The sequence below is a fragment of the Myotis daubentonii genome, chromosome 1 (assembly GCF_963259705.1).
Source record: "Myotis daubentonii chromosome 1, mMyoDau2.1, whole genome shotgun sequence".
Classification (NCBI taxonomy): Eukaryota; Metazoa; Chordata; class Mammalia; order Chiroptera; family Vespertilionidae; genus Myotis; species Myotis daubentonii.
In genome coordinates this window covers 146,265,581-146,290,650 of record NC_081840.1, presented here as the reverse complement: position 1 = coordinate 146,290,650, position 25,070 = coordinate 146,265,581, and the positions used below count along the sequence as shown (strand labels likewise).

The 25,070-nt window shown below is 39.0% G+C and overlaps 2 protein-coding genes across 4 annotated transcripts in view; one reads left to right on the top strand and one right to left on the bottom strand.

Moving 5' to 3' along the window:
* Positions 1 to 21,760, bottom strand: part of AIMP1 (aminoacyl tRNA synthetase complex interacting multifunctional protein 1) — a 29,286-nt gene extending 7,526 nt beyond the window's left edge. The window contains exons 1-6 of one of the 3 annotated variants that reach the window (XM_059661778.1): positions 21,628 to 21,760; positions 13,796 to 13,929; positions 12,224 to 12,337; positions 10,430 to 10,597; positions 9,072 to 9,283; positions 3,384 to 3,552 (exon numbers count right to left, since the gene is read on the bottom strand). In XM_059661778.1, the coding sequence (XP_059517761.1) occupies positions 3,384 to 3,552; positions 9,072 to 9,283; positions 10,430 to 10,597; positions 12,224 to 12,337; positions 13,796 to 13,929; positions 21,628 to 21,629 (799 nt within the window). In that variant the 5' untranslated portion in view covers positions 21,630 to 21,760. Of the gene's footprint in view, positions 1 to 3,383; positions 3,553 to 9,071; positions 9,284 to 10,429; positions 10,598 to 12,223; positions 12,338 to 13,727; positions 13,930 to 17,600; positions 17,736 to 21,627 lie in introns of those variants that run through there. The other 2 variants (XM_059661787.1, XM_059661796.1) reach the window with 2 other exon arrangements.
* A 184-nt stretch (positions 21,761 to 21,944) lies between these two features.
* The window catches only part of TBCK (TBC1 domain containing kinase), a 175,633-nt gene continuing 172,507 nt past the window's right edge, over positions 21,945 to 25,070 (top strand). Inside the window, exon 1 of the mRNA XM_059661769.1 lies at positions 21,945 to 22,239. The gene's annotated coding sequence lies outside the window, so the exon portion shown is untranslated. The remainder of the gene's footprint in view (positions 22,240 to 25,070) is intronic.

Here is a 25,070-nt window from a genome sequence, read left to right as displayed (position 1 = left end):
CTGATCAATGATTTTCTCTCATCATTGATGTTTCTATCTCTCCCTTCCTCTCTGAAATCAACAAAAATATATTTAAAAAAAATAAAGTTAGATTTTTCCCTTCTTTCACTTTACAAATATTTTTTCGTAAATATCTTCCTAACAATTCATGTGCTAAGTCACAAGGGGAAACTATGAATTAAAAAAAAAAAATCAGGCTTTGGAACAATATACATATAGATACACCAAAAAAACCAAACAACTCAGAGTGAAGAATGTAGTAAAGGCAAGAAATCCACATGGGCTATTATCATCTCTAATCCTGTCACTGAGTAAAACTTACTCTCAATTTACTCATCAGAAACATCCAAATAACAATGGACTTAACTGCTGAAATGCTTACCTGTTAATTCTACAAGTAAGGGAATGAAATATGTCATTGAAATAAAGAGCTATATACCTTCATTAACGAAATACTCCAGATTAATTCACAGCAAGCAACAATCAACAAACAAAAATGCTATAGTATTAGAGACTCAGGCACATCTGTTTAATCCTTTTACTAATTCTTCATAACTTTAAGCAAGTAACTAAATTGTGCCAGGCCCCAGTTTCCAAATCTGTAAAATTGTGAGTTAAAGTAGATGATTTATTCCATTTCTAAATACAAGACTCTACAATTTATATTAAAAAGAGAAAACTCAAAAATTGTATTACATCTTAAGTATTTAAATAAAAGGGAAGGCAAATGTTAATCTGGCAAGGTAAACAAATATTTGTTGTTTTTTTTCCCAATGCGTGTTGAATCCTAAAGGAAAAGATCACCTTTATTATTCCATTCCAATTTAGTGAATGAAACTTCTAAATAGAATTTTAGGTGTCAGGCAGGTATAGACTTACTCCAAAATATGAGATTTGGGGAAATGTTTTGATATTGTTTGTGGGAGAAGAGTGGTGATCATATGCTGCTAGAATCTAAAGCCACCAAGCTGCTTTTGAGAAATGATTCAGATTGTTATTTTCCCAAAACCCTATTTACCATAAAAAAGCACAGACCATTATGGTTTTGAATCTACCAACATTCAACATATACAGAGGCATTCAAAGTCATGGTACTTGTTAAACAATCCTTGCATTTTTTAGATTAGTCTACTTTGATTAGGAAGGGGTAGTTTAGTTTCAAGGAAATTAACCTATAATTTCATCCACTTTTCTATCATATTCTAATGTCAAAATTCTTCATATCCTAATATTTCATCAAACACAATTGACATAGGATAAAAAAACAGGCCTACATAATCACATCAGTCTGGCTATTAAATTAAAACTCAGCTCTTCCTACAAATATATCTCCAAATCAATTGACTTATAAACCTAATTCTATGTCTTTTTTAAAGTTGGAATATGTTTATTATACAGTATCTAAGTTAAACTAGAAGTCTAAACTACAATAGTAATATATGACAGTGCTCATATTTTTAATTAAAAAGCACTTATAAATCAACAGCAAAAAAGATGCACATCTCGATATTAATATGGAAAATGACATGAGTAGCTAAAAGTATTTAATAAATAGTTAAAAAGGTGTTGAGATCACATTAGTAATCAGAGTGGTATATTAAATGAGATATTATCATTCACCTATAAAATTACTAAGTATGAAAAACACTGGTTTGGTATGGATGTGGTAAATTGTTGTATTTTTTTTTTAATTGAGCTTATTGGGATGACATCTATACTAATAATAGAGGAATATGCAAATTGTCTTGGATGCCGTCACAGTAACAGTAATGACAGAATAGCACACTGTGTGGGACAACCAGGCCGGCGGGGGGGCGGAGGGGGTGTAGTTAGGGGCAATCAAGCAGTCAGGCAGGTGAGCAGTTAGAAGCCAGTGGTCCCAGACTGTGAGAGGGATGTCTGACTGCCGGTTTAGGCCCAATCCTGGGTCATCCTGGGGATCGGGCCTAAACCGGCAGTCGGACATCCCCTAAGGGGTCCTGGGTTGGAGAGGGTGAAGGCTGGGCTGACGGTTATCCCCCACCCCGTGCATGAATTTCGTGCACTGGGCCTCTAGTTGTTAATTAAATTACATAGGGTACAGTTGTACAATTCTATAACACATCATCTGTATATTGTATTGTGTGTTCACTACCCCAAGTCAAGTCTCCTTCCATCACCATTTATCTTTCCATATAACCTCTTCTACTTCCCTCTGGTAATTATCATACTGTTGTCTGTAACTATGAGCTCTGGAGTGTTTCTTTTTTTCTTAATCCCTTCACCGTTTTTTTCCCAGCCCTGCAACCCTCCTCCCCTCTGACAGCTGTCAGTCTGTTCTCTATGAATTTGTTTCTATTTTGTTTATTATTTTATTTTGTTCATTAGATTCCACATCTGAGTAAAATCATAACCTAATTTATTACCCTAATTTATTTCTCCTTCTCCCATTATTCTAGTCAAATGAATATCCTTCAAGTAAATTCAATCTTTTAATTTCTGTCTATCCTCTTTATAAGATCTTCCCTCTTTAATGAAAGAAAACTTTATTCGACATCTACCAAGCATTCTTTCTCTTCTGCTTCAAAGACCTGTTTGAAAAAACTTTCTCATGCATTATAAAACTTCATCTGTCTCAGGAGCACTTACTGGAGAAAATAAGCAATATGAAATGAAACTTCCTTTCAGATTATTAAAATAAACATGTCCCAGCTGGTGTGGCTTAGTGGTTGAGTGCCAATCTATGAACCAGGAAATCAAAGTTCAATTCCCGGTCAAGGCACATGCCTGGGTTGCGGGCTCAATCCCCAGTGGGGGACGTGCGGGAGGCAGCCGATCAATGCTTCTCTCTCATCATTGATGTTTCTATACCTCTCTCCCCTCCTCTGAAATCAATAAAAATATATTTAAAAATAAGATAAAATATGAAGTTTTACTTAGAGATTTTCTCTATATCCTAAAGTAAAGTAAAAGCATATATAAATATATTAGATGGACTTCGAGGATTATATGAATTTCCCCCATGTCAACTTTTCATCTCTTTGTATTTATGTGCTACATTCTGAGATAATCTACATCTTAAATAATTTTGTAGCACATTAATTTGTTTTATGACCACATCACACTCTTCTGCTATAAGGGGTTATATTTAGTATTTTACCTAAAGCAAAAACTCTCTCTGGTGTTTTATGTAATGTGTTCATTAATGAGGTGGGAGATAGGTAGATGTTTGTGCTTATAGCAATAATCTTGAGCCAATAGCAATAATCTCAATAATAATGGTCATTTAATGTAAAGCATAGTAAATCATACACAGGATTTAATTTTAAACTTAAACATTATAAGCATCACTTTGTGAACATTAATTCCCAAATAATTTTTAATAATGGCTAATAAATACTTACCAGGAAAAGCATCAAAAGTAATTCTGTCTCCAGGAACAGATCCAATAGGAGGTGCTAAGATTTCAACTTTTTCTGGTGAACTAGCACACATCACCATTGCTTGAGATAATATTCCCCTCATCTTTGCAGGTTTTAGGTTACAAAGTAAAATCACCATCCGATTTTGCATCTGTATCAAAAACAAATAGATGATTAAGATGTATAGAATTTGGAGTGATTATACCTAGAATACATTAAGGTACACTCAAGATGCTAAGTATCAAACGTTCTATTTTTGTGGATGTATCTTTATCTTTGTGTATTCTGAATCTTTTATTGCTGTTATAAAGCCTTATACAAATATGAAAAAAAAAATTTACAACCTGACAGTGCATTACAGTTGAAGGACCAGAAAAAAGGCTTTTCAGGTAAATATTTATTTATCTATAATATATTTTTATTGTTTTCAGAGAGGAAGGGGGAAGGAGACAGAGAGAGAAACATCAATGATGAGAGAGAATGATTGATTGGCTGCCTCCTGCACGCCCCCTACTGGGGATCAAGCCCACACCTGGGGCATGCGCCCCTGACCAGAATCAAACCCAGGACCCTTCAGTCCACAGGCCAGTGCTCTGTCCATTGAGCCAATCCAGCCAGGGCTTTAGGTAAATATTTAAAGAAATGACTGAATAAAGAAAATGTTAAAATAAAAACAAAAAACAAATTTAGTTTAAGGGACCTCTGAGGCAATATCAAACACACTAACAGTCTCATTATAGGATACACCACATTAACGAAAACTAAGGACAAAAAACATATGATCTGCCCAGCTGGTGTGGCTCAGTGGTTGAGTGTCAACCCATGTACCGAGAGGTCATAGGTTCCATCCTGGTCAGGGCATATGCCCAGGTTGCAGGCTCGATCCCCAGCAGGGAGCATACAGAAGACAAATGATGCATTGCTATTGCTAATGGGAGATGGCAATGTAACCATGAAACAACGTAAGTCGAGTCTGACATAATCTGAGGACTGCCTGTATATAGAAAATCCTAAAGACTCCACAGAAAAAATTTAAAACTAATAACTTCACTAAAATTGAAGGATACAAATATTTGATATTGGAAAAATTGGATAGATATGTGAAAAAAAGTGAATCTGGGCAACTTTCTTATACTCTATAAAAAAATTCAAAATGGATTAAAGGCTAAAATGTTAAGTCCTGAAACCATAAAACTCCTAGAAGGAAACATAGGCAATAAACACTTTGATCTCAATCTTAACATTTTGTTGGGTATGTCCCCCTGGGTTGGGCAATAAAAGCAAAAATAAACAAATAGGACTACATCAAACTAAAAATCGTTTGCAATGAAAAGGAAACCATCAACAAAATGAAAATACAACTTAACAAAAGGGAGAAGATATTTGCAATGACATTATATCTGATAAAGTTATAAAGACTGTATTAAGAACTCATACAACTCAACATAATAAAACACACCAATTCAACTAAAAAAGGGTAGATGACCTGAACAGAAATTTTTCCCCCAAATAAACGAACATACAGATGAACAACAGACATATGAAAAGATGCTTAACATCACTAATCATCAGGGAAATAAAAATCACATGACATACCACTTCACACCTGTCAGAATGGCTATTATCAAAAAGTCAACAAATAATAAGTGTTGAGAATGTGGAGAAATGGGAATCCTTACGCACTGATGGTTGGAGTGTAAAATGGTACAGCTACTATGGAAAACAGTATGAAAGTTCCTCAAAAAATTAACAAGAGGCCACCATCCAATGAGGCCCATACCAAGACGCATCATAATTAAAATACCAAGGGCTGAAAACAAGGAGAGAATCTTAAAATCAGCAAGAGAAAAGCAGTTAGTTACCTACAAGGAAGTACCCATACAACTGTCAATTGACTTCTCTAGAGAAACTCTGCAGGCCAGAAGGGAGTGGCAAGAAATATTCCAAGTGATGAATAACAAGGGCCTACAACCAGGATTATTCTACCCAGCAAAGCTATCATTTAGAATTGAAAGTCAGATAAAAAGCTTCCCGACAAGAAAAACCTAAAGGAGTTAACCACCAAATCAGTACTACATGAAATACTGAAGAATAGTCTTAAAGAGGAAGAAGAGATAAAAAATATGAACAAAATGACAATAAATACATATCTATCAATAATTGTATCTAAAAATCAAAATAAATGAACAAGAAATCTAATGAACAAAATAAACTGATGAATAAAATAGAACCAGAGGCATGGAAACATGAAACTGACTAAGGAATCTCAGAGGGAAGGAGGAAGTTGGGGTGAGAAGAGATTAAGCAAAGCTCTTCTATACATATATGCATTACAGACAATAGAGTGGTGAAGGCCTGGGGGGTGGGGGCAGGAACCAGGAGGAGGGGGGCAATGGATGGAAAAAAAGGGGGCATCTGTAACACTCTCAACAATAAAGATGAAAAAAAAAAAATAGACCAAAGTTTCAAATTCCAAAGGCTCCCTCTTTGGGAGGTCTTCATGAATAAGACTCATCTTCAACAAATAACTTGAAAATGCCACATATAAAAAAAATGTTTTATACAATTATATGTAAGAAATACCATACAGTTAATCTTTCAAAAGTCAGATGACATCTGTGGATCTTTACCTTTGAAAAATACATCAACCTATAAAATATTGTATGCAATTTGGGGGGGAGGGGGGGATTAAATGTCCCTGCTTCATAAATATTTAATAGTACTGCCTTCATGGGTTAGATACAGATGTGTATAAAGAAATTTGCTTATGGCTGTGAATGGCAGCTTTTGGAATAGAAACAGTCTGCAACTTGTGAGAACAAAAAAGATAAAGCCCCAATGAGGAGTTTTTCCAATTTAACTGGCTTACGACCAGTTGGTTCTTTTCTCCAACATCCATTCCTAAGTAGTTATGAAGGAGACCTCATCCTATACAAGATGAATATAAAGAGAAAAAACATACATGTGGCAAATCCATAAATTTTTAATAGATAAGAAAATCTTTTTCACTCATCCCCTTGTTAGAGCAGCTAAATGATCCTATTAATATGAGGCAGAACACGTTACCCCTTAGCTCAAAAAACCTCTAGTGGTTTTCATTTCAGAATAAAAGCCAGTCTTTACAATGATCTAAAAGACCCGATGTTATTTGGCAAACTTATCTCAGATTTCATCTCACATAATATTCCCCCTTACTTTGCTGTAGTGAACATCAGAGGCATACATTTGATTCAGCAATCTATAATGCTCTTCTACCAGATGGACATTTGACTTATTTTCTCAGACCTTTTACTTAAATATCACTTCTTTATAAGGCCTTCCTGAATTACTTTATATAAAATGACATAATCATCCTAGCATCAATCTCCCTTGATTCTTCCCTATTTTATTTTTTTCTTGATATTTATTATTTAACACTAGAGGCCCAGTGCACGAAATTTGTGAGGGGGGGGTGGTCCCCTCAGCCTGACCTGCACCCTCTCCAATCCGGGAGCCCTCAGGGAATGTTCTACTGACAGCTTAGGCCTGCTCCCCGTTGTTCTCTGCTCTCTGCGGGGCCTGCCTGCTCCACACCACGCCAATGGGCAAGCAGGCACTGCTGGGTGCTGCCTGTGGGCTGTGCTTGATGCTCCTGCGTCACTGGGTGCTGCCTGCGGGCCGTGCTTGCCTGCTGGGCTCCTGTTGCCAGGGCACTGCCGCCAGTGTCCCAACCTGGCCACTATGGGTGCTGCTATCTTTGTCGTGGAATGATGGTTAATTTGCATATTATTCTTTTATTAAATAGGACTAGAGGCCTGATTCGTGCACCAGTGGAGTCCCTTGGCCTGGCCTGCCGGATCGGGCCGAAGCGGGCTCTCCGACATCCCTTGAGGGGTTCCGGATTGCGAGAGGGCTCAGGCCAGGCTGAGGGACCCCATCAGTGCACCATCTGGGCTGGGGAGGTTGGCCAGCCAGGGAGGAACCACAGGAGGGTTTCAGGGTGCGTCCGGCCCATCTCACTCAGTCCCAATTGGCCAAACCCTAGGAGCAAGCTAACCTACCAGTTGGAGTGTCTGCCCCCAATGGTCAGTGCACATCATAGGACTGGTCAACTGACTGCCCCCTGGTGGTCAGTGTACATCATAGTGAGCAGTTGAGCGGCCTTAGCATATCATTAGCATATTATGCTTTGATGGTTGAACGGACAACCAGACGACCGGACACTTAGCATATTAGGCTTTCATTATCTAGGATAATATTGTATTACTACAGGCTCGACTTGCACAAAATTCGTGCAAGAGTAGGCCTTTCCTTCCCTCAGCTGCCAGCACTGACTTCCCTCTGGAACCCGGGACCAGACTTCCCTTGCAGCCTTGGCTTCATCCGGAAGGACGTCTGGTCTAATTAGCATATGATGCTTTTATTATTATAGATTATTATAGATGATTTCCTGATGTCACACAGGAATGTGAACCTCACAAAAGGATTTAAAAAATGAACACAAACAAATCTATCATCTTAATTTCATTGCTTTGTCCCTTGTCTAGCATACAGTTTCTGGTACATTGCAGGAGCTCAATAAATATTTGCATCTAGAAAGATGAATTAATAAATGTAAAGATTTATCCAAGTTCACAAATTCAATAAGCAACAGAGTTGGCAATGGACAGAGAGGCAGAACTATCTCAATGTTGAAGTCTATGGTCTTTGCAATATCCCTGAAGTGCCATGGGGCAGAGAAAATAGGTAGATGATTAAAATTACCCATAAGATATCTTGAAAGAGCAAATCAAAAACTATTACTGTCTTTAATTCATGCCACTGTCATTGGAAATACATATATATATATGTATTACCATACATATACATATGCTGTATACATATGTGTGTATAAAAAATACTTATTTTTATACTTTTAAATATCTAAATAACAAAGTACAAAATATCTAACTTTTAGCAACTAAAGGAATAACATTAAAATCTGCAGTTCAATCTCCATGATTTCCTCCCCTGTTTTCTCTTAAAGTATGAAAATATTTCTTTAGTTAAAAGAAATGAAACCTGTTCTTTTATTTTTATTTATATATTTTTAAAATATCTTATTGATTGATTTTGAGACAGAGAAAGTGGTAGAGGGAGTAAGGGGGGGGGAAAGAGAGTGCAAGAGCAAAACATTAATTTATTGTTCCACTTATTTATGCATTAATTGCATAAACTGTATGTGCCCTGACCAGGGATAGAACCTGCAACCTTGGTGTATCAGGATGATGCTCTAACCAACTGAGCTACTCAGCCAGGGCTGTTGTTTTACTTTTAGATTGGTGTTTCCTAGGTTTATATAACAGTGATTTTAAAAAATTGAGGAATAATAAAATTCCATGAGAAACAATGATAATACACACACCTAAACACAGTATTTTACATACACCAAACTAAAAACATTTTTTAATTGAGAAAAATGTATCTTCTTTTCATCCTTATGAGTCCAGTCCTAACATATGGATTTTTTGCAAGAGTTTAGTAGTTTTCTGTACTTTTTTGTGTAATTCATCACATTCAAACTAATCAATTGAACTAATCAATACTGGCTCCTGTTGTTGGTCATCTAATACTAAATTATATGGAAAAAACATCTAAAGAAAGAGGAAATGAAAGCGTCATGTGTACGCAGAAGTTAGTTGTACAAATTACCTGGTCAAGAGGAACATGATTCACCAGGCCACTGACAACTGTCCTTGGGGCTGCTTCTCCAACATCTACTTCTTCTACATACAAAGAATCTGCATCAGGATGTTTTTTAGCAGTGATGATACAACCAATTCGAAGATCCAGACGGGAAACATCTATTGGTTTGGAGTCAGCACTTCCTGCCACTGATTGTTGTTTTTTTTCCTTTTTCTCTCCTAAAGAATATTTATAAATGGGTAAACATCAGAAGTAAAACAAAAATAAACTAGAAAACACTTCATAACATTGATACCGATGAACTTAAAAAGAAAAAAAAGTGTTTATATCCTACCTTCACTTAAATAACAAAGGAAATAATTATTTATCCAAGTCATAGCATCTTGAGCCCTATTTTAGCTATTTCTCTGTTGAATAACTACCTTTATCTCTAGTTAAAGGGACAAAAAGTTGGTAAACTATAGTTTATGGGCCAAATCCAGCATGCTATTTCTGTCAAAGTTTTATTTGAACACAACCATGTTTGTTCATATATATTTCGTCTGTGCCTGGTTTTACACTATGACAGAGGTGCATAGTTGTCACAGAGCCTGTAAAGCTCAAATATTTACTAAATGGCCCTTTACAGAAAAGAATTTGCATTTCCCTGAAACAGAGCTGTAGAAAATCCTTTACAATTTTTACTGTGAGTCTTTAGAAAGTGAAACATACTATATTTAGAAAGAATGCCATACTCTGTAGCCAACTGATGGAACGAACTACAAATATAATTTCCCTGATAAAATATTTCTCTCATCAGTTAAACATACTGATAAGTATAAGTAGATAGGGGCTGTACATCCTCTCCTACATCATTTTATCATTAGGTGGTATGGTTACACTGAAAGCAATTCAGACTAATTCCTCCACTTTATAAAATTTATTGAGAAGTAGGCATAAAACAATGATACAGCCTATTCTAAAACTTGAACATCCCCATGCCTTAGTTCAGAAACTATACTTTGACTATAATATCCTTTTCCTATCTTCACAACTTTGCACCTGTGACTTTTCTAAATGACCCCCCCAAAAATTTACCAAAAATTCAGTCACACTAGATTACATATGGGCTTCTATACTTCATCTCTACATTCTATGTTTTTAGTTATGCTGGTCCCTGTACCTCAAATGCCATACTCTTATCCTGTCGACCTGATCAACCTTCACACATCCTTTAGGGTCCAGCTTCTGAGTTCCAATATCATACTGTTTCTAACTTTATTCTAGTTCATGAAAGTCTGAAACTTCTTTCTGACATCATTATTATAAAAAATGTTGAGATCCAATAAACCAGTCAAGAGCCAAATAACCTTAAAGTAAAATACCTTTCTTTTCAAGTTTCTCTTTCACCTTCTTTTCTTCTCCTCCTCCTCCTTGTATCTGTTCTTTGGCACCAGAAGATATGGGTGTGATTGGCATAAATTGTATTACATTTTCAGAAACCATGGAATTAGCTTGCAGTGGAGTACCAGATGGAAATGGTATTTGTTTCACTAAAACAGAAAATAAAATAAGTAATGCCATTTACATTAAACTGACAAATAAGATAAAAACTATGAAATTGTGAATCACAAATATAAACTGTTTTAAAAAGAGAAATTCACTGTATATGATTATCGAGTCTCTATTTGTCCGAGATTGTAAAAAGGTTGCCAAAAAATTAACTAAATTTTAAACATGATAAAAGAATACAGTAGATGCATGTTTCTCCTTTAATCACTAATGATTAAACTGAAGAAATTACAGATAACATAATAGCTAAAATGTATTATGGATTTTTAAAAAAATTATGGATTCACTATGTCGCAGACACTTTTCAAAATGTATTACATGAATTAACTCATACAATTCTCACGAATACCTTAAGCAGCAATTTCTATTCATATTCCCACTAACAAATGATCATCCTGAGCCAGACAGAAGTTAAAAAATTGGCCCATCACATACACGGTGAATAGGGAAATATAATTTATACTCAGGAAATCTATCTCCAGAGACTATCTTTTATGGTTTAGTAAGAGAGCATGTTTATCACACAGGTTTTGTATATATTGAACAATCAACTGAGTATGTGTATTCATATTAGTCATTTCTGTATCAGAATTAATAGATTCATAATTCTACTTCAAAAAAAACTTTTTAAAGAAAATTTCTAAAAAAATTTCTTCAGCAATATTAAAAACTTTTATTATATTGATAATATTTGAACTATTAATATATTGATATTATTTTACTGTATTCCAAAACTTTTAGTCTTGGAAAACATTAACTAGCCTCAAATTTTTCACTACCAAATGAAATTCTCTCTAGGTGGTAGTTTTAAGCATACATTATTAGTTTTTACTTACTTTAATTTAACTCACTTAAGGGAAGAGGAGTTCATACTACAGTATTCAAAATAATTCACTTACAGAATGATGGTCAAAAGAAAGCAGTAAGTATACTTGGAACTGCTTAACTCACCAAGGAAGAATTTTCCATCATATAACCAAATGGCTTTGTGCATGATACTTTGAAATTGTAATAGGACTATTATTATTAGTGTTTCATAATAATGTAAATTTATCTAGACTCCTTTAAAATAATTCAATAAAATTTTTAATTTTATTTATAATAGTTGAAATGATAATTATCTATTTTGATAATTTAAAAACTGTACAAGTTCATACAAACTATATTTCTAAGTTTCAATTTCCTCATGTAAACAAGGGTATTTATATACACTTAATTTTAAGGATAAAAAACATAATGTATGTGAAACAACTGACAACACAGTGCCTAGAATATATTAAAACTTAATAAATATTAACTAAATGTTATTATGACTTATTGTCAGTAATTATTTAATAGGGAATGGTGATGGGCAAGTTGAAGCATAGCAGAGTTAAAAGCATAGGTTTTGAACCCCAGCTTTGTTTTTTTTGCATAATCTCAGGCCAGGTCACGTGGCTTTTCTGTATCTCCATTTTTCCTTCTGTAAAGGAGGACAAATATGCAAGAAGGGATGCTATGAGGGTAAAATAAAATTTTAAAAAAGCATAATACCTAAATTAATAAACAATAAAATAAATAATAATTACTATTTTAAGTAAAACTATGTCATTTCGATATTTAATCACCTCCATTTTTAATTTCTGCCTGAATTAGCTCTTGCTTCAATTCTTCAATTTCTTTCTTCAATTTAGCATTTTCAACTCGAAGTTTCTTCTCTTCTCTCAAAGTAGACTGCAAAACTAAGATGAAGAAAATCTAGTTAAGTACAGTATAGCAGTGTTTTCTAAATGGTTCCTTATGAATACTACTAGAAAAGAGGGTATAGCCAGTATACACATAGGCAGGATAATTCTAATAAGCAAATGTTTTTTTGGCCAGTTTCTTTACATCAGAGTTATGTATTATTAAAACAACATGGTATTTAAAAGAGAGAAAAGATAATCTGCAAAATAATAGAACAGAAAAGGTTTTATGAATCATTTTTCTAGCTTCTGTAAAGATGCTTATGAAAATTTAACAACCTTGCTCAAAGTGTCAATAACAGATAAGACTGTAAGAGAGATAAATATTAGATATATTAAATTATTTAATTTTTAAAAGTCTGAGGTCTAATTACCAAACAAGAAAAAACTATTCTCATTTATTTTGGTCATTGCCTTGTAAAAATACCTAAATAACCCTTTATAATGTCTCAGAAGCTTAAGTGAGCAAACATTTAATGAGTGAAATAGCTACAAAAATTTGCTCAAGACATAATATAGATGTGTGGTAAAGGTGAGCAATTGGATATACAAAAATATCAAAGAAAAAAACAATGATTCTCAGTGAGGTTGGTAGTGCTCCCAATGTGGAATTTTAAAAGCCTGAGGGATTTTCAAAATATTGGGAGTTATTCCTGGCATTTACTGGGTTGGGACCAGGAATGCCGGATGTCCTAACGTATACTAGATAAAGATTTTGGAATTTTCATTACAAGAATAACATTGGCTATTGAAAAATAAAATATCTTTAAACAAACAAAACAAAGGTCAACCTAAATCCTACAAGCAGAAATTTAGATTTGATATTTTTATACACATCATAGCAATTTCTAGGTAAAATATAAATAAGTATGGAAAAAAATTAAAAGTCATTTCAGACAATGCCATAGGAGTAATATAAAAGTATACATTCTCACCCCTGGCCAGGTAGGTGAGTTGGGTTAGTGTCATCCCGATACAACAAATTTCCAGGTTTGATCCCCAATTAGGGCACATACAAGAAACAACCAACGAATGCATAAACAAGTGGAACAGTATATCAATGTTTCTCTCTCCTCCTTTCCTCTCTCTCTCAAATCAATATAAAAATAATTTTAAGTATACATTCTCTTTTATACAAGTTTCAGTACATATTTGATTTCACCAATTTTCCTTCATTTTTAATCTCTAATTCTATGCCAAATTATTTTAAGCGTTATTTCCCCCAGAAATCTGAAAATAATACATTGTTTCCTCTATATATCATACATTCACTATATATCAATTCTAATTTATCTTAATTCTAGACTATCATTTCATTCCAAATTAAAATATTAAAGGAATATAAAAGTTATCATCAAGATAATGTAATAATTTATGTAATACACACTTTTTCTTGGTCTGTCAACATATGAATTCATTTTAAGTATCTTCTTAGAAAGTTTAAATTTTTCTTACTTGCTTTTTCCTTAAGAAGAGCAACTTGCTGTTTAAGATATTCAATAATTTGATCTGCCTCTGCACCTTTCTGTTCTAGTCTCTTCAAAACAGCATCATTGGTTGCCATTTTTGCCAAGAAACGGCAGAAAATCCTAAATGAAAAAAATGAAAGTGATAAATTATACTGTTGAAGGAATAAATTTATTTTACAGGGCATTGTGAACAAGCAGTCTAAAAAGAAAAATGTTTTCTACTGTATCAGATCAATGTTACAAAAAACACCACTTTTCCTACAAACCAAACCAAAGACAGAATTTTAAGGATGTAAAGTTTTAAAGAAAGCGTTAAAATACTGCAGAACATTATCACACAAGACAGAAATACAAAAGGAAAAGAATAGCAATAACCTTAACTAAGCTATAACCAAGTACCATACCTGTGTTCCAAAGAATTGCTGAATTCCTTCTTATATGTTACTTTTGCATATTGCATATTCCTACAATTTACTTAATTATGTATAATGTTAAGGAGAAACGTGATTAGGAAGTACAAATATTAAAAGATCAACAATTAGGAAAACATCAATATTAACCATATGCTTACTTAGAAGTAATGTCAATATGTATACTGTGTCCTTGTGAAAGAAATTAGAATTTTAATTTTATAATAATTCATAGAAATTAGAAAACATACTGTCATGTACAGAAAAATGCATATAAGCAAAAATTCTGAGATTAATCATGCTAAACTGCCAAGTACTTCACATTAAAAATGGTTAATCCGCCCTAACCGGTTTGGCTCAGTGAACAGAGTGCCAGCCTGTGAACCAAAGGGTCCTGGGGTCTATTCTGGTCAAGGGCATGTGCCTTGGTTGAAGGCTCCTCTCCAGCCCTCCAGCCCGGGTCCTGGTTGGGTGCGTGCAGGAGGCAACCAATCTATGTGTTCCTCTCAACACATCAGTGCTTCTCTCTGTCTTTCCCTCTCTTTTCCACTCTCTCTAAAAATCAATGTAAAAATATCCTAGGGTGAGGATTCAAAAGAAAAACAAAACTAAGAAAACAACAAACCTACACTCTTCTTCCAGGGCTCATAATCATTATTTGCATATTAGTAGGAAACATTGGCATAAACTTATGCATTCTACTCATATTATTGAAAAATCTAGTAATAGTTAATCAACAAGTACTGGAAAACTTTCCAGAACTTCTAATTCTAAAAACAATAATAGCTCTTAGCATTTGACAAAAGTCATGTCAACACATAGACCTGACTAGAAACTAATCTAAAATATCTCACAAGAATTTTTTTTAAGATATTGGGATCATAAGTAATTTTGCCAAGATAACCAGTTATTTAGGAGTAGAGAAAAAGTGGACACTGGTTAGCAGCTGGTGTGTTATATAGTTATTCTTAAAATAGAGGCCCGGTGCAAGAAATTCATGCACGGGGGGTGGGGTGGGGGCCATCAGCCCGGCCTGCACCCTCTCCAAAACAGGACCCCTGGGAGGATGTCTGACTGCCTCTCGCAATCCAGGACCACAGGCTCCTAACCACTCACCTGCCTGCCTGCCTGATCACCCCTAACCGCCTCTGCCTCACCCCGCACCCGGGACCCAGGATTCCCTCCTCCAGCCTGTCACAGACACCCGGGACCCAGGCTTCCCTCCCTCTGGCCAGCCACAGCCACAGGGGACCGTGGGTGGGCAGCTTCGCCCAGGCCACAGGCACAGGCGCCCAGAATGGTGGGGCAGGCAGCGTATCCCTCTCCCAGGCCACAGCTGCAGGCACTGGCTACCAGGACTGCGGGGCGGGGACTGTCCCTCTCCTGGGCCGCAGGCGCAGGCACAGCTGCTGGAGCCCAGGACTGCGGGGCTTGTCCCTCTCCCAGGCCGCAGCCTCAGCCGCTGGTGCACAAGACAACGGGGCAGGCAGCTTGTCCCTCTCCTGGGCCGCAGCCCCAGCCCCAGCCGCTGGCACCTGGGACCACAGGGCGGGCGGCTTGTCCCCCTCCTGGGCCGCAGCCTGGCTGGTCCCCATTCCTCTCTCACGAGCTCATTTGTGCCTGGCTGGATCCCATTCCTCTCTCACGAGCTCATTTGTGCCTGGCTGGTCCACATTCCTCTCTCCCCAGTGTTGAGTGTCAGAGCCCTTATGGCATGAGGGCATGATGACCATTTGCATATTAGCATTTTATTATATAGAATTATATTTTGCCCCCAAAACTTGATTATTGCCAGAGAAATTATTGTCCTAAGATACTCTTTTAATGGGGCTTCTTTTGTGTAGTATTGTTGATATAGTGGCAGCTGAAAGTAACCTAATATGCCCTGGCTGGTTTTGTTCAGTGGTTAGAGTGATGGCCTGAGGACCATAGAGTCTTGGGTTCGATTCCCAGTCAAGGGCATGTACCTCAGTTGCAGGTTCAAGTCCCAGCCTCCTGGGGGGGGGGGGAGGGGGGCATGCAGGAGGCAACCAATGAATGTGTCTCTCCCCGCCCCCGCTTCTCTCCCTTCCATTCTCTAAACAAATCAATGGAAGAAATACCTTTGGGTGAGAATTAAAAATAAAGTAACCTAATATATTACTATGTTATATAGCATGATTTATGGAGACTAGGAAAATTATTAATTATTGCATAATGAAATGAGGACTGTTCATTAGTAGTCAGAATGCAGAGCATTCTCAAATTTCAAATTCAGGTGCTCTAAAATTTATGTTTTGTTGAAATTTTTTTAATACACTATTTTTTAGAGTTTTAGGATCTTAGCAAAATTGGGCAGAAAGAATTCAGTGAATTTTTTCCCCCCTTTCCTTAAATCAGAACAATATACATCATTCTCATAAAACAATTTTTTTCTCGGTGGTTATGGCCAGTTGTGTACCTTTGTCTAATTCAGCCGTGGGCAAACTACGGCCCGCGGGCCGGATCTGGCCCGTTTGAAATGAATAAAACTAAAAAAAAAAAAAAGACCGTACCCTTTTATGTAATGATGTTTACTTTGAATTTATATTAGTTCACACAAACACTCCATCCATGCTTTTGTTCCGGCCCTCCGGTCCAGTTTAAGAACCCATTGTGGCCCTCGAGTCAAAAAGTTTGCCCACCCCTGGTCTAAGTGGTATGTATGGTTTATTCTGGATTGCTTTGTCTTGAGCTGGAGCTGAGAACTGTTATGTACCAGTTCTTTTATTTACTACTAGAGGCCTGGTGCACGAAATTCGTGCACAGGTGAGGTCCCTAGGCCTGGTTGGCGATCAAAGCGTGAGCGTCTGACGTGGAAGGGCAGGTCCCAGCTGACCTCTGGGCCCTGGGCAGCACCTGAGACCCAGGGCACTCCCCTCCACCTGAATCAACGGGCCCTACCCCGGCTCCCTCAGTGCCCTGGCCCCCGCCACTGCCGCTGGTTGCTGTCTGCGGGGCGATCAGGCCCTGCTTGCACCTGCCGTGGCCTGGCACCACCCACTGACCTGCTCCACCATCCCACTGTGGTCCTGCTCTCGTCAGGGTCCATCAGGGCCGGCAGCGCCTCCACTGCTGCCTGCTGTCAGCGCCACATCACTGACACCCGCCATGTTCCATGCTACCCTCTGGTGGTCAGTGCACGTCATAGTGAGCGGCCGAACTCCCGGTGGAGGGGACAATTTGCATATTAGGCTTTTATTATATAGAAGAATGTATGTATGTATCTATTTATTTTTGTTAAGCTTTACTTGAGGATATTTTATCCACTGATTTTTTTTTTGAAAAATTTATATATCTATGCTTCCCTTATTTTTTTTGCCCTTCATTTTCTTAATTTAGAAAATGAAGGATACTTATCACCTGATTTCACCTACTTCCTTGGCATCTATTTCAGGGCTCCTCTTTGACCTGTACTTTATGTTCTTCAGACTTTGTTCCTGATCACTGGCCTGTTGGGATTACAACTATCACCACACAGATTAGGGTTGCCTTTGTATTCCAGGGTTAACAGTGTCTGTAACTGAAAGGAAATGCTTTTAAGCAAGGCAAAACAGACTTCACCACTCCCTGTTGTCTTCCATTTATGTTACCTGCCAAATCACTAAAAATAAAGTTCACAACCTTAATTTTACTGATAGTCCCTGATTTTGAGCTATATGCTCAGTTTATAGTAGACAGAAAATTTAAACATGTTCTTGAGAAACATGGATATAAGAGACACATAGATTGGTTGTCTCCTGTGCAAGCCCTAACCAGGGCTGGGATTGAGCCTGCAACGAGGTATATGGCTTTGACTGGAATTGAACCCAGGACCCTTCAGTCCACAGGCCAACATTCTATCTACTGAGCCAAACTGGCTAGGGCTCCTTGTGGCTTTTAATATGCTAACAGGCAAGGCTTTCTCACAGGTGATAATGTTAATAATAATAATAATAATAATAACAAGTAACATTTGTGGAGTATTTACTATGAGCTGGCTAAGTGTTTTCATAGACCACCTACAAATACTGTAATTATCTCCATTATATGGAAGAAAGCTTTAATTAAAATTAATTTGTCCCCGGTCATGTGGCTAGTTAGTAAATGAGAATTGAAACTTAGGTCTGTCTGATTCTGGAGTTACTTCTTTTATTGCCCAAGCTATAGTTTCCCTAAAGAATATAATTGTGAATCATTTCTCAATGGATTTAACCATGGAATCCTTACCTAAGAACATACATTAATATTTATTCAAATCAGTATTCTCTAAAACTGTTTGGGAATGCTGGCTTAGTCTGTGCTAAAATAAAAGAAAAAGATTATGAGATTAAAATAGATATCTTTATTTACATGCACAGTAATTATAAATACAAACATTTAGGGAGAGAAAAAGGACAGACAGATTGAGAATAAATCTCATTTTGATACATCAGCATAAAGTTGATGAATATTCTATTGATCTGCCCCTAAGATCTCCCCTAAATGCCCTGCCTTTAAAGCCCCAGAAAATTAAAGGCCCACCAGAGAGCACCCCCACGCGATTGCCTTTTTCTCCTCACCTTGCTCCCCACCAAGCCTGGAAAGTATCCCCTTACTTCTAAGGGGCCCCCTGAGACTTGCAACCAGGGGAGCAGTGGGCAGCAGCAGCTCATTCTGGTGTACACCCTGATCCTGTCCCCAAGGCCCCTATTTTCTGACTTCCCAGTGAGCCAAAGCAGCCCAGCCTAGGCTCTCCTGTTGCTTCTCCTATGCCCTTCCTTGTTTCACTCTCCTAAGTATATTTTTGCTGTGTTCAATAAATTCTTGCTTGCTTTTCTACACTTTGTCTCTTGATTGAAATTTTTTCTCAAGAAGATAAGAACCCAGGTCTCCTCATCTCCTCCTGTCCCTGATAACATCTTTTTGCCGTTGTCTCTCTCAATTGCAGTGTATCTTCAATAAATTCCACTTTATTTTACTTTCATTTTCATTGACCTTAATTAAGTCTTTTCTGCATAGAAGAGAAAAAATGAGGTCCCAGCTGCAACCCCAATAACAATCATTTTATCAAATCTAAGAAGCTGTGGTAAGATGTTCTAATAAAAACTTCGTAAAAGTTGAAGCTGATTTTACCAAATATATGAATTTAACCTGCATCCTAATCATTAAAACACACATATAAGATTATTCCTGAAATTCTTATCATTTCTGAATGACTTCCCTTTACCTCAGCAATCTCCTCAGTAGTCTTCCCCACTCTGATTCTAAATTGCCAGTAATTTCTTTTAAATAACCCCCTGCCTCAGGCTCTCTATGTTAGGAACTAAATATAAACAAGTAAGCTATTGTTTTGAAATGGAAGTTTTAAGTTCAGGTTTTAAATTTTACCTTATAGTATAGGATCTCTAAAGGTATTTAAAATTGTCTCTCTGCTTCCCCAAAACATCCGATTCTACTGTTTCAGAATTACAATTAGGTAAACACTTATAATCTCAGATACTTTACTACATTTCATCAAATCTAAGATACTGTCAATTGCAAAATGGCTCCAATAACACGATGCCCTATTATTTTATGTAAACAAAAAAGGCCACTGCTGATAACTCAATGTTTTCTTATCATTTAGTCAGATCTGTATCATTTATTGAAAGACCTCTTTTATTATTATTATTTTTAAAATCCACATTCAAGAATATGTTTTTCATGGATTCCAGAGAGAGAAAGGGAAATGGAGGAAGTGAGACACATCAATGGTTGCCCCAGGGTCAGCAGGGAAGGAATCACAACCTGGGTATGTGCCCTGACCTGGAATAGAGCTGTTAGGTAGGAAGTTAGACAAGAGAGGCTGGAGTGGGGCCTACCCTGGGGTCCTGAGAGGGGTCAGACCAACACTGCCTTCAGACTGCCACTCTATGACACACTACAATTCATTTTTAAAAGTCTTTCCCAAGTCTAATTAAAAAAAATTAACTCACCACTCATTAATACTCTTACCTATCAAAACTAAAAACACTAAGAATATGCCCAGCAAGTGTGGCTTGGTGTTGAGCATGGACTTATGAACCAGGTCATGGTTCATTTACAGGTCAGGATATATATGCCTGGGTTTGGGGCTGGATGCTCAGCAGGGAGTGAACAAGAGGCAGCTGACAATGATTCTCTCATCATTGATGTTTCTACCTTTCTCTCCCTCCCCGTTTCCTCTCTGAAAGCAATAAAAACACTAAGAATATGACTGGCTATTTCTTACCAGCCCGCCTCAAGCCACCATCATGTCTGCTCTGGATTGTTGCAAAGGCCTCCTAATGATCTTTCCTCCATCCTGCCCCCGCTTCAGTCTATAATAGCAGCCAGTGAGATCTTTTAAAAATTGAAGTCAGGCCCTAGCTGGTTTGGCTCAGTGGATAGAGCTTCAGCCTGAGGACTGAAGGGTCCCAGGTTGATCCCAGTCAAGAGCACAGGCCCGGATTGCGGTCTCCATCCCCAGTTGGGGGCGTGCAGGAGGCAGCCTATCAGTGATTCTCTCTCATCACTGATGTTTCTATTTTTCTCTTCCTCTCCCTCTCTGAAATCAATAAAAATACTTAAAAAAAGAAATAAAAATGAAGTCAGATTCTAGCACTCCAAACCTGCCCATGGCTTAGATGCCCTCAAGATCCTTCAAGGACCTGCTCCTGCTTTCCCTGACTTTTGTCTCCAGCTTTAACAACTTCACTCAACTCTGACCCACAAGATTTCCGCTGCTCAGGCGAGTTTCTGCTTCATTGCTTTAGCATGGCCGGTCGCTCTGCCTGGCTGCACGTCACCAAGATTTCTGTATGGTTAATCCTCTCCCCTCTGTCCTCTCTTCTGCTGTAGGATAGCCACTTTTTCAGTGAGACCTTCCCTGGCCACACTAAAATTTCAATCTTTATCTTCCTCCTCGGCTTTATTTTGCTCTTTAGCGATCATTACAACCTAAACTATGGTGTGTTTTTCGTAACTTTGTTTAGCCCTTGTCCTCCTCGATAGAATGTTAAGCCGGGGAAGCATGAATTTTGGTCTGTTTCGTTCACTGCTCTGTTCCCAATGCCTGGAACATAGTGGGCTCAATAGATGAATGAATTCCTGTCTCCCGCTGCTCCCCACTCCCACGTCACCACCACGCCCGCTCACAGTCCTTTGACACCCACGAGCGCGCACTAAAATAAACATGTTGTGAATGAAAGCATCGCCTCCCTCGACCCCGCATCCCATTTCTCAAACTTGGCTCCTTCAAAACGCCCCCAGCTCTTCCCTACTTCCTCCGGCCCAGATGGGTGCGTGTGAAAGTACCAGAGCTTCCCACTGGTACCCGCAGGCCGGCTCTCACCTCCCAAGGGCAGGTTAGGGAAGGGGGGACCCCACTATCGCAACCGGCCCACCCCAGACCCCCGCAGACGTCACTCACATGAATCAGCGCCCCGGGAACCCGGTCAGCCTCCGCCGGGAGCTAGGAGCCTCCCGCAGGCGACGGCGGCGAGAAAGGACCCAAAGAGGTGTCCCACCGAAACGCCTGAGCGCCCCATGGATTCACCTCGCAATCCGTGGGCCCCGCCCCCCCCCTTGGGTGCAGCCACGCCACGCTTCCAGTATGCCATGCAGGAACGCCACCCCCCCGGCCCTCTTCCTCGGTCGCGACGTTTTCTCGCTCCGTTGGGCAGCGGGCAAGACGCCGGGCGTCGGGGTCTTTCGTCCCTGGCGCGGCGCGGCGGCCGTGAGGTCAGAGGAAACGCCCGGGCCAAGAGGAGGGCGTGGGGAGACGGGGAGCTGTCAGGGTGAGGGCCGGGCTCGCGCCTCTCCCGGGTTCGGAGCCGGGCACCTCCGCCGGCTTGGCACGCAGGCTCCGGACCGTGCGAGCTGCGGGCGCTCCCGGGGCCGCCCCTTTTGCCGCCGCACCTGACATGCAGGCCCCGGTGCCCTAAGCAGTAGCGGCGACCCCCGCCAGAGAGACAGCCCTGGGGCCCTGTGTAGAAGCTCCTTCCCCTTGTCTCGGTGTCCGCCTGCGCCCCCAGACTCTGAGGCAGGTATTGGGGTTTCCCGCAGGTATTGGTCGTCGTGGGTGGGGCTGTAGAGCCCGGCAGGTGCAGCGAGGGGCCCCGCCTACCGCAGGGAGAGGCTGAGCGGATCCACCAGGATGCGGACTGCTTAATCTGCGTGGTCCCCATCCCTGCACACGTTTACCCGAGTCCTCTGAAAGGAATCCCTGCTTCAGAGGAAGACTAAAGAGGGGGTTGGAGAAGGTGGAAATGGCCCTGTTGCTCATCACAGATGGGAACAATTGCTTTGGTTTGTTTCTGGTTGGCAAAAGTTTAGACCAGCGGTTCTCAACCTGTGGGTCGCGACCCCTTTGGCGGTCGAACGACCCTTTCACAGGGGTCGCCTAAGACCACCCTGCATATCAGATTTTGACATTACGATTCATACCAGTAGCAGCATTACCGTTATGAAGTAGCAATGAAAATGATTTTATGGTTGGGTCACAACATGAGGAACTATATTTAAAGTGCCAGAAGGTTGAGAACCACTGGTTTAGTCAATGGCTGAGATGTAATTTCCTTGTGGAGTGGAAGAAAATGAACAGGTGGGAGCTACTTTCGAATCCTAACTAGTTGCTTTTACAAGGACCCGATGTCCCTGCTTTTGTTTGGGACAGAAACACGACTTCCTGAGGGGAAGTATATCAAATTAATGAACTAGTTTCATTCTCTCGTTGAAACGTGTAAACTGTTTTATTATCTTTTGCCCATTTTTTTCCCTTTATTCTCCAATTTGAGTCATTTCAACTCCAGATTCTTTGAGGGCACAGATTGTGTCTTGTTCACTATAATTAGCTTGGCAACTGGAAAACCACCTGGCAGGTTGTCTAGGGTCTCCAAAACATGGGTGACTGAATGAATTTTCAAACCTAATTGCTTACATTGTTGTTATTCCTCAACTGATCTCTCATCTCAGCTGTTTCCCCCCTTGCTAGCATTCTTCCATTCACCAAGTGAGAAAATCTCTGTATTTTTTATGCATGAGCCTAAGAGGCATTTAAAGCAAAACACCGGTGACATGTTTTGTGCTAAATAATGTGTGTTTCTGAATAATTTGCATTTTCTTCATTTGGTTATTTGATTTTTAGGTGTCTAAGGGATAGAGGCATCTAATTGTAATCAAATATTATAGAAGGACTGCATAATAAAATGCAACAGTTTAGTGTCTCCCTTTCTCCCCTCAGTTCTATTCTTAAGGGATAACCACTTTCAACCTCACCTAATTTTAGGTTTGCATGTTGCATAATTAGTTCAACTACTAATTCTTTTTTTGAATTGACTAAAGATAGTCCACATCATCCACAAACGTCTCTTCTACAAATAGTTATTACAATATTTAGTTTTCATATTGATTAGTTCTAAATAAATGTAAACTCAATTTTTTTTCCACATCAAATTTCAAAAATATATGTTGGCTCCTTATTTGGTAAAATAAGAAAAGTAGTGACTCTAGTTTATCCTTTACCACTTCAGAAACCAAATCTGCTCCTACCTTCTCTTAGCTGGATCTTTACTTACAGGTTGCCAGATTTGTAATATTAACATCAAATTGATTCTTTTTCACTTCCTCTACAATGACAAAAAAATTATATTTTACAGTGCTTTATTTTTTAGACCATGTGCTTCTTACAATGTTTTTAACCCCTCCACACTTTCACAAAGGACTTTCTGATTTATTTTGAGGAACAGGTACATATGCTTTCGTCACCTAGGCCTTCCATGTTGTACTTTCTTCACCATGTATTCTCACTGTTTGTATGAGAAGCTTCCATTTCATTTCTATGCTTGAAGATGTTTCCCTTGGATCCCAATCACTTTCTGTTTAATTTGAATAGATTCTATTCTAGTCCTTTTGTGCAGCTTCTTTCCTGGGTTACATTCATTGAACTCTTGAGTAAGTTGCAATGATTTTTGACCCAACATCTTCAATTATTTGCTTTTCTCCTCTAAAGAAACTAAGATATGTGGGTGGTAATTTTATTTTTTAGTGGGTGGTAGTTTTATTTTTTATTTGTTTGAATAGCTGTATATTATCATGTTGCTGTTATGGTTGATAGTTTTGCTGGGTATAGAAACCAGATCTTCCAAGAATTCACCATCTAACCTTCAGTGTTGCTCATGAGATGATGAAAATGTCAGTCTGATCTTAATTTGTTGGTGCCAGAATTATTTGTTTGCTCTCAGAAATTATTAAAATTTTTATGCCTCATTTTTGAAAATTTGTTATGATATATCTTTCTTAAATATATTTTTACTAGAGGCCCGGTGCACAAAAATTTGTGCACTGGGGGGGGGGGTGTCCCTCATCCCGGCCTGTGCCTTCTCGCACTCTGGGACCCCTCGGGGGATGACCACCTGCTGGCTTCGGCCCACTTCCTGGAGGGATCGGGCCTAAGCTGGCAGTCAGACATCCCTCTGGCAGCCCAGGAGCCCTCGGGGGATGTCTACTTGCCAGCGGGGAACAGGCCTAAGCTGCAGTCTGACATCCTTAGATCTGCTGAGGAGGTGGGAGAGGCTCCCACCACCACCACTGTGCTGGCAGCCATCAGCCTGGCTTAATGCTCAGCAGAGCTCCCCCTGTGGGAGCGCACTGACCACCAGGGGGCAGCTCCTGCATTGAGCATCTGCCCCCTAGTGGTCAGTGTGTGTCATAGTGACCAGTCCTTCCCAGTCTTTCTGCTGTTAGGGTCAATTTGCATATTACCCTTTTATTATATAGGATAGAGGCCTGGTGGGGGCCAGCTGGTTTGCCCTGAAGGGTGTCATGGATCAGGGTGGGGGGTCCTGCTGGGGAGCCTGGCCAGCTTGGGTGAGG